Source organism: Ctenopharyngodon idella, chromosome 3, assembly GCF_019924925.1.
Source record: "Ctenopharyngodon idella isolate HZGC_01 chromosome 3, HZGC01, whole genome shotgun sequence".
NCBI classification, from domain to species: Eukaryota; Metazoa; Chordata; class Actinopteri; order Cypriniformes; family Xenocyprididae; genus Ctenopharyngodon; species Ctenopharyngodon idella.
The window spans coordinates 39,771,448-39,782,209 of record NC_067222.1 but is presented as its reverse complement, the minus strand read 5'-3'; the positions used below and the strand labels follow the sequence as shown (position 1 = coordinate 39,782,209).

At 39.7% G+C, this 10,762-nt stretch overlaps 1 protein-coding gene across 1 annotated transcript in view; it reads left to right on the top strand.

The window, feature by feature from the left end:
- The first annotated feature begins 39 nt into the window (after positions 1-39).
- olfm2a (olfactomedin 2a) overlaps positions 40-10,762 on the top strand; it is a 92,486-nt gene continuing 81,763 nt past the window's right edge. Inside the window, exon 1 of the mRNA XM_051888274.1 lies at positions 40-452. Within this exon, the coding sequence (XP_051744234.1) occupies positions 396-452 (57 nt within the window). The 5' untranslated portion in view covers positions 40-395. The remainder of the gene's footprint in view (positions 453-10,762) is intronic.

Below are 10,762 nucleotides of genomic sequence, written 5' to 3'. Positions count from 1 at the left end.
TGGAGCATCGCAAGCACATTAGTCACCTTCCAACCTCTGCAACTGGAGCTCGGTCAGTCGATCCCACTTCAAAAACCCTGCTGAGAGGGAAACTATTCTGCTATACTTCATTTCCCGTGCCCGTTTACAACGCTGACCTCTTGGTGGCGGTCACAAGCGAAAGACAGGGTACTAATCATAAAACACAAGGCGGCTCGTTGTGCCGTGGCACAGTGGGGGTAATCTGCCTCCGTGAGTGGAATAAACCCCAGCGCGTGCCGCCTGTGATGTGGATCGTCGCGCGCTCGACAGAACGTTGACAGAATCCTGCGCGGACTGTAAGGAAAGCAAGCGAGCTCTGAAAACGAAAGTGTCCAAGTGCTGGTGGTGGTCGGAACGCTGTCATTTCGAGAGGAATGCATCTCTTCAGTGCCATGTTCCTGCTGCTAATGTTATCCACTATACCCTGCGAGGTAAGATGCCTTCGTAGCATGCGAAATACTGCGCGTTTTCATCGTCACAACATGTGTTGTAAATACGCATTGTTGCGAGATGCACAGTGGCTTCTTTGATTATCAGTTTCTAAACAAGTGCTGAGCACTCTAATTAGCTCATTGGAGGTTAATGGCTGAATCACTGTTGAATTGCTTGAATAAATCTCAACTGAGCCTCTCGGCACGCAGGGAACATTTTCTAAGAATCTGGGAACTCTATATTAGGAGACGACAGCTTGAGGACTGAAAAGTTGCGCAATGAATCACTGTCCTCAACCCTGTATATTTCACAACCAGACTTGTGACTGTTGAAGCGCAGTTCATATTGTTACAGAAGCACTTGTAAGAGCTGTTTTCGTTTGTTCCCCTCGAGTGTAAGATTTCCTCGCGCTGGATGATGAGAACTGAAGTGACAGATGTGAATTGAAGAGAAGGACTGCACATTACCTGACCCGGAAATATTCAGGCAAAAAAATCAGACATGCGAAAATTTCACACGGTACTTGAGTGTAAATTTTTCATAGACTCGCCAAAACTACTATTCTTTTAGTCGGTGTTCTTTAAATGTCAGCTATCAATAGCCAATTTGAACACTTATAATTTGTTTAAAAGACGCGTTTATTAACGCAACTGTAAACTAGGGCCTTATTGGTCAGAACCATGGACAGCGATCAGCCAAAGACGTTTGTGATTGGCTGAAATAGCCTCGGAAATTTTCGCAGATGCACTTTGTTTTTAGGTGAATTATTACGTGTGCCACAGCATGAGACAACTTTATAAAAGCTGATTTAAATAGCAGTTAAATTAGTCAATATTTAATTTGAGGTTTTATTTTGCAATAAAGCGCAAAAGGAGGGGAGACTGGAAACGGGAAGAGTTATAACGCCATCAGTTTAACCAACTGGAAATTATGCTGCCTTCACGTGCTCTCTGAATTATCGTAAATAGTTTCCTAGGTAAAAATTGCACACGAACGCCCTCCCATTTCGAAACTTGAATGCAATGAGCTCGTAATCACGACTTCAGAAGTGGGAATTATCAAATTTCCGATAGCACGTGAAGGCAGCATTAGATACAGGGGTGACATCAATAAAATACACGACTCTTTAGCGAAGACTGGAGATGCTGTAGGCTACAATTACTGTATGTGTAAAAATATGAAGTATTTCCAGGACAAAACCCATTTTGATGTGAGAAAGTAAGATTTCTTGTTATAATTTGCTTTGAAATCATGCAAATGGATGTTAAATGACAGAACATGTCTCATCTGACTGAACAGACTGGGTGGTAGTACTGTAAAAATTTCCAGTGTACTCCTGCTGCATTTGCCACAATTGTGAGAGTGACTAACACACACACACACACACACACACACTGTATGTTATGATGGTAGCCTGTGTTTTTATTTCATTTTATTTGCTACTTTGGCCTTACATGTTTCCTGTATGTTTACCATTTTGAATTAGATTGTTTCAAATGAAATTAAGGTGGTGAGATGAATGGGTTAGGGGTTAGGTAATAATTATTCAGAACAAGTAAATTTGATTACCACAATATGTTAAAGCACCAAATTTAAAATGTTGATGCAACCCGCCTAGGTACTGAGGTAGGATGTAATATCGGCACTCTTTGTACTTGACACCGGTTTACATATATTATTATTATCTTATAGAATTTAGAAGACACTAAGCTGTAGAAGAATGAATTTGAGAATAATTCTACTAAAGTTTGAGGCGAAAAAAACAGCTGTCATGTTTTTATTTCCTTGTATTTTATTTTATTTTATTAAAAAACATTTAGAAAATTTTATAATTTAAGAAAGTTATTTCAAAATTGCATGCTATTATGATAACATGTTAACGTTTTTGTGATTAAAGATGAATTCGAATAAAACCCAAGAGCTTGTGACTTCCCGCTATGTGGCATAATTACAGACTGGAGATTATGCATTTGATTAGATGTAACCTGTGTGCTCTATAAAACAGTATGTTAAGCAGTCTGCGAATGATTTTAATATTAGAGGAAAGGAAATGATACGGTGCAAGATGTGTGCACAGTTTGCAAATTTGCCAGTGCTGCTGTCCCAGACATACATTAGGATATGTAAATGAGAATGCATCAGTGAAAGATATGAGAGTCCTGTAGGCATGCGTAGGAATGTATATTTCCGTTTCTTCACCACAAACCTTCCATAATTGGCCCTAGGGGACAATTTGTTGTAAGTGTTTGCATTAAATATTAAATAGAGAAGAGAAAAAATGGCAACACCCATCTCCCTGATGTAGCAATGTAGACATAAAAAATTGATGAATTCTTTTAGTGTGTCTCTATCCTGCTAGGAATACTTCACATGGGATGCAAAGAAACATCCACATGCATGGACTCACAAAAAAATGTGAACACTGAACACACAAACCGTGAAATATGCAACATGTTTTAATGAGACAGATGCACTCGTTCGCTCACGACGTGTGTTTGTTAAGTACCCATAATGCCCTGGGGCCATGACAACTAGTGATACAGATGGACGCCTGCTTGACCTTGGCAATTCCCTTTTTATGATGGGGTTGCATCGCTTGCATACTTAAAACACTTCACACGCTTTCAAACTGTGTGTACGTCTGTGCATTTGTGTGAATGTCCATATGTATGCGTACTGTGTCCATTGTGTCCTTAAATAAGGACAAACAGAGGATGAAATTCTATTTAGGCCATAAAACTGGATGAAACCGGGTTTAATTAGGCTCTGGGAAAATGTCGAGTTTAAAGCAGAATGCAAATTAGCAACAATAACAGTTTAACGAATTAAAAGCTCGTTTTGTTCTCAGCTCTCTGCGCTGATTCTCTCAATAATCATTATCTCGAATCTGTGCGCACACCTTTATTGTTACACTGGATGTAAATGACATTTTTGTTTTTATTTCCCAAGCATGTAGTACATTGTATTATTTATAGGCACTGTGTGGTAAACAGTTTATGTCTGTATCAACAGATGTACGTTTATTAGGGTCTCATCTTCTTAATTAGTTTTGAGTGGCTGCTCGCAGTTGGGTTTGGACATCTATTGACTGCTATCATTAGCGCAGTTCAAAGCGGGAGCTACTGCTAGGTGCTAAGATACAGAAGAAAGCATGAATCTTAAAGGGATAGTTCACCCAAAAATTTAAATTATTCCATAATTTAGTCACCCTCAAGCCATCCTAGTTGACACCCAGCTATGGAGTTTGGTCCTCTGTAGAGGACATTATATTTTAGCAAATTTCTCTGAGACCTTACATGTCAGTTTTAAGTCTGGATGTCTTGTAAAGAGCACTTCCAGGGCTTTTCAGAGATACCAAATCTTTGGAAGTTTCACCATGACTATTCCCTTTCCTTGGTCTTTAAAAATGTCTGACATTAATTTACTGATCAAATTAAAATTTTAATTATCATTTAAATCTGTCTAATTTTTAAATTGTTTGTCATAAGTCAACATCTCAGGAAAATGTTATGGGGTTTCAAATAAAACAATATGACTTTCTGTTACGAAACAGGACATTGATTTCATACATGTCCTCTGTAGAGGACACCAGGATTTAAAGCATGTTTATTATGCATTTTGGGAGACACAACAAGTGAATAGGGAAAGAAATTATATATCAATATTCCTATGAAATATTAGATATTATAAAAATCTTGCCAATTATTACTCCAGTTATTACACTTCTTTTTTCATTACATATTGCCCCAAAAAACATGAATATGCAAATTAGATACAGTGTATAGATACATTGTATATAATAGGAAAACACATTTATGGCCATTTTATGGATAAAGCAAAATGGTATATCAAATCATTCTGTTATATCTTTCATAACATAGTTGAGAATCATCCTTATACAAAGTTTGGTATGAAAAAATCCTGAAACCTAAAAATGTATTGGCGAATTAAAAAAAAAAAAATTACCTTTTCATGTTTATTCATGTCTTATTTTAGAGTCTTGGTGTCCTCTACAGAGGACATAGCATAACATATCAAAAAATTCAAAACAATGTAATGAAAAAAATACTAAATTCACAAACCTTTTTTTTTCTGGTAGTTAGGAGGATATGGCTTTTTTCTTTCAGCCAAATGCAATCGGAGTTATATTAAAAAATATCCTGCCTCTTCCAAGCTTTATAATGGGAGTGAATGGTGCCATTTTTTATTGAAGCCCAAAAAAGCACATCCATCCATCATAAAAGTACTCCATACGGCTCCAGGGGGTTAATAAAGTCCTTCTGAAGTGAAGTGATGGATTTTTGTTAGAAAAATATCCATAATTATAACTTTATAAACTGTAATCACTAGCTTCTGGTAACATCCGTTCTTGCATTCACGAGAGAGTCGAGTTCCAGCTTATGACGAAGGATGTAGGATTACTTTTATGATGGATGGATGCGCTTTTTTGGGCTTCAAAATCTCGGGTACCATTCACTCCCCTTATAAAGCTTGGAAGAGCCAGGATATTTTTAATGTATTTCCGATAGTGTTTGGCTGAAAGAAGAAAGTCATATACACCTAGGATGGCTTGAGGGTGAGTAAATTATGGGATAATTTTCTATCCCTTTAAAGAAACTTTGATTAGTTTATTAAATCTATGCATTCAAGTATAAATTACATACTGTATACGATGACAGCAACGAGCGCCGCAGCCGCACAATGACAGACATTAGCCACAAATCTGCTCGCAATCAACATCTTCATCAAATGTAATTAGCCAGTTCTTTAGAGGCAAACACGCTAGCTCAGATATGCAGCTCAAGGGCCCCACTGGATGTGTCTGATCATTCCTTGCTTTAATGGCATCACAGAGCTGTCAGGAGAGCATCGGATATCTCCTTCCAGCTGGAAGGCAGAGTGCTTCCATTTGAAGCCGTCCATCAATGAAGTTATCATTTTTATTTTTAAAAAAGGAACTATATGGGAGGCTTGGTGACCACACTTTTCTAGCCCCCAGAGACGCTGAGATGCGGAGCCGCCACTTTTAGCATGTGAAATGAGAGGGTTGTCTGTTTACTCACTATTTAGCCCTATTATATCAAACCTCTGCGGGGGAGAGGTGCTAATTGGTTGCAACTGTGAGACAAAACCCTCAAAGTTGATCAAAATCTGTTTGCAGCCCGTTTTTTCCCTTCGATTTGTAAATACACTGGAGACGTGCATCAATAGCAAATGGCTGCAATTGTTTAATAAGAATGTTTAAACGCACAGGCCTTTGAGAAATAGAGAAGCTGCCCGCAGTGGAAAGCCTCCCAGCTGGAGTGAAGTGAAATAATGTGCTTTAGACCTGCTGTTCGCTAGAAACTCTCGGTTGTACTTTGGAATTCAGTCGTTCAAATGCAGTCGTTTAATAATAAGCTCAGTAGAAACCGGCTGCCGCAGTCTTGAGATTTTATAAAGAGGGAAATATGAGATAAAATGAATAATGTCAGTTAAGCTGGAAGCCAGATGGAATTTCTGCACTTCTTGTAAGAGTTATTAGTCACGCGGGGTCAAGCGAAGCTTCCCCTGAATAGGTGTCTTTTAATTTACAGCTGGTAAAATCATGAATTTTTATATTGGCCTATGTTGTGGGCTTGTGAAATAGCGTCCAAGCAGGATCTATTCGAATAAGCAACTGGTGGTAGCATGATCCAGCCAGATTTGGTCAGGATGGAGTGTTTGCGTGGCACTGGACCAGAGCGGCCTGGATGCGAGCAGCTGCCCGGAGAGTATCACTACTTTCGGTGCACATCCAGGCTAAAGAAAGCTTTGCAGTGAAAGCCCATTCTCTGAATTATGAATGGTGCAGTCCAAGTCAGTTCATCTTGCCCACCAGCTAAAAGGCCTATTATACACCCATTTGATCAGATGTGAGATAATGTGTGTGAACCTATTAGGCCTCCTTTCTAAAGTTAGCTTGGCAATGAAAATGGCCTCATAGTGGATTTTGGCTGTTGAGAGACTAATAAATATCCGAAGCGGTGACGGTGCTTTTGGACGGCGGTCAAAAGGGGGCAGTGATGTGCACAAAGCATCAGTCGCCTTTGAGATCAAGGACATTTAGGCAGGTCGGACAGGATGTGCTCTGCCAGCCATTGGTCCGACTTCCAAATGGGGAATTAGATAAATGAAAAGGCCCAGGACCAGCGGCATAAATCTCTCCACCAGAACTCCGAGCACGAACAAAAGCGGCCAGCAGACCCACAGCTGCTCTCCATTTCACTAACACCAGAGGCTGTCATCCTCAGGCTCCTGCATGGTTTCCCACTGAAGCTAAGCAGAATTAAGTCTGGCGTCTACCCGGATGGGAGACCTCTTGGGGAAAAGATTGCTGGTGGAAGAGGTGCTGGTGGTACCTGGTGGTCTGTGTTAGTCTTAAAGGGTTAGTTCACCCAAAAATGAAAATTCTGTCATTAATTACTCACCCTCATGTTGTTCCACATCCGTAAGACCTTCATTCATCTTTAGAACACAAATGAAGATATTTTTGATAAAATCCAATGGCTCAGTGAGGCCTCCATTGACAGCAAGATAATGAACACTTTCAAATGCCCAGAAAGCTACTAAAGACGTATTTAAAACAGTTCATGTGACTACAGTGGTTCAACCTTAATGTTATGAAGCAACGAGAATACATTTTGTGCACCAAAAAAAACAAAATAACGACTTTATTCAACAATATCTAGTGATGGGCGATTTCAAAACACTGCTTCATGAAGCTTCGAAGCTTTACAAATCTTTTGTTTCGAATCAGTGGTTCGGCACTTGTATCAAACTGCCAAAGTCTCGCCCCCCAGTGGTGAACCATTGAAATTTCGAAACACATAACAAAGCCTCGTTTACTGAAATCACGTGACTTTGGCGCTCCGAATCCCTGATTCGAAACAAAAGATTCGTAAAGCTTCATGAAGCAGTGTTTTGAAATCGCCCATCACTAGATATTGTCATAAAGTCATTATTTTGTTTTTGCGCACAAAAAGTATTCTCGTTGCTTCATAACATTAAGGTTGAACCACTGTCATTTAACGTCATTTAACAATGACTTTAGTACCTTTCTGGACCTTGAAAGTGGCGGTTAAATTGCCGTCTATGGACGAATCAGAGAGCTGTCGGATTTCATCAAAAATATCTTAATTTGTGTTCGGAAGATGAACGAAGGTCTTACAGGTGTGGAATGACATGAGGGTGAGTAATTAATGACAGAATTTTCATTACTGGGTGAATTAACCCTTTAAGGTATAATTCCCTTGTTTGCGTTCCACTCCATCTTCCTGTCTGTGATGTAATTCTCATCATCAGTACAATCTGCTAATGTCCGCACACACTATCCACGTGCAGCCAGTTTTTTTGTTCATGCAGACAGCAACTCATTTGCGAGTGATTTGAGCACTTGAAAAGATAGCATACACACAGCAAATGTGCCTATCCACGGTCAAAGGAGTGTACTTCGAAAGGCTTGCATGCTAATTGTGTGCGAGATGGAGTGGAACGTGGAAAATGAAGTATACTGTACCTGAGCCTTAATGCCCCAAAATGATGATGGGGACATCATACTATAAAAGGCACTGCCCTTCATATGAAATGTTAACCTGTCATGACTCGCTGTGGTCATTAAACATCCCAGGGCGTTTCTAGGGGTGTAATCCTGGTTAAATTTGCCCATTGTCCTCTATCAAAGGTTGACCAGATGTCCAGTTCCCGTTATTGTTGAGCTGTCCCTGGAAATGTCCCTGGTTTTTTACTGTGTGTGCAAAACAGCCCACAAACTGAAACACGTACAGTGTGAAATGTTTCAGTTTTAGAAAAAAGAATGAAAAACAGAAGGCAATTAAAAACTATCAACCAGGCCATTAGCGCCCTGTCAAGATGCTATACTAACAGGGGCACAGCAAGGACATACAGTAAGATGATATATAAATTGTTAAAAAAGACCTCATAATTATTACTTACCAGTGTCAGCTTCTCTGTAGTTGACTGCATTAGAACAATGCAATACATAATTTTCATGATAAATTAATTTATTCATTTGTTATTCGAATTATTTCAGTTTCATTAAGTCTGGCGGTCGGCAGGCGGCCAGTATTAGGCCGTCAAGTGTCTGTCAGCCTAGTTTTTGTGGTGTTTCCCTCACCGTTGGCACTAGTTAGACCCTCATCAGCAGCTTTTCATTGCTGAGAGAGATCACTCTGATTGGCTGTTTAACAAACCTGTGCATGAAAAGAAAAACACAAATAACAACAGCAAGCAAACAACAAAGTCAAGAGGGCGCACGCAGAAGGCTGTTCTCATTTTTTATCTGAGCAATCATATTTTCATGGCAATCTGGAATGAAGAAAGTTAAGCGCGATTCGTGTGAAAATGGTTTGTATATCCACAGTCCTAGCTCTTCTGGTTTCCATGCTTGAATAACAAATACAGAATACTGCCACCTACTAGTATGGAGAGTTATTGGCTGCATCCGAAAACGTAGTCAGCTGAATCACTGCCTTATAGGCATTGACTCTGCAGGCAGCGTTTGTGCATGAAGGCACTTCACGAAACTGATTTCGGACAGTTTAATGATCTACAGCAAAATAGAACGAGCTCAGGTGAGAACCAAACAAATATTTAATTACTACAGTAGTAATTTCTCTCTAGAAATGACATCAGAAGTGGAAAACGTTGGTCAAAAATGTTCATTTACACACAAACTGACCAGAAACCGCAACTTTCAGATGCTATCTTTCTTTTTAGGATTGGATTGTGGGATATCAAAGGCAGCGAAGGATACATATTTGCTGCCTACAAAAATCGATCAGATGAAAGTATCTCAGGAGTATCTCTGAGAATGAGTTGACACCCAAACCCGCCTCCCCTCATTTACTTGTTTCATTTGGTCCAGATGAATATTGTTGGTGTTACAGGGCTTGAATTTCGTAGGCTTGCGTGTATTGCACATAATTTTACTCAACCCCACGGATTTTGTGCTCATGCCCAAAGTGCGCACACATAAAGCTGCCTCTCAGTACTAAATTGAGTACTTTTTCACTGCTTACTGAGCTCAAACAGTCAAATACACACAAAATGTCAAAATGCTGGTCTTGGTGAGTATTCATGTAAACATAGTCAGTTATGTTTTAAGTGAACGTAAACAGATCCAGTGTAATGGATCCGTGTGTCAGGTCTTAAAGTGACAGCAGCCTAATATACCTGCTGCCTAATTAATAGATGATATTATAAATATCTATATGGCAGTTTTCCCAAATTGTGTAAATGTCAAAATTGTGGATAGTGAAAAGGCTGAGTGGCTAGTAACTTTACAAAACCACTAGCCTCAGTGGCTGGTGAGCAAAAAAGTCAAGCAAACCCTGTTTACATTCATTCTCAAGGTCTAATAATTATGTGGAAAGCATTTCCTCCCCCTTTAATGGTAAATGAATATTGTGATAAATATCAATATCGAATAATATGCAAGCAAAAAATATTGTGTTAATATTTTTGGCCTTGTTGCACAGCCCTACACACAACCCCTTGTAATTCATAATCAGATGACTACTGAGTTAGTAATGCCAAAGGTTTCCATTTCTGAAAATGATATTCAACTTATTCACATTTACTATATAAATATAAAAAACTACTAACATGACGTTTCCTTTGTCTTGTGAGTGTGTGCGTTTTTCCTTATGTATGTGAGGGCACACCTTAGCCACGCAACAATCACAATGGCAGGTGGACAGAGAAAATTATGTTAATATTTTCATATGCGACACATGCGGGGGCGTCTGCTTATAATGATACTATAGTTGACATCATAATAATGTCACGGGCAGCGTATGAGCGGCACTAACAAGCAATGAGAAATGAATAAGCCTCCTCCCATCGCCCACCTTCAAGTGTTCCCATTAACATTCAATTGTAATGCATTACAATCAGGGAGTGTGCGCGAATGCAGGGCTAGATGAGGCGATTGAATAGCACAGCCTACACTGTGAGAGGTGGCTGATTAGGACCCACTGATGAGCCTGTATTGTGTGTGGCACAGCGGAGGGGTCGAATGTGGGCAGAAAGCGTGCATGCATGCGCAGTAGTCCATGTGTTTGCATGTCCGGTGTGAGCAGAGATGCTACTGCTCTGTGTCCGTTGTGGTGTTTGTGTGTTGTCTGCTGGAAAGAGGAACAAGAGAAGTGTGAGATTAGATTCTAGGTTTTGTCCCTCACATGACAGTCGTGCGAATACCTGCTGCTATCAATATTTATTTATTTATCCACATAAGAGGAAGCTCACAATATGTGTTGACACTTCTGTG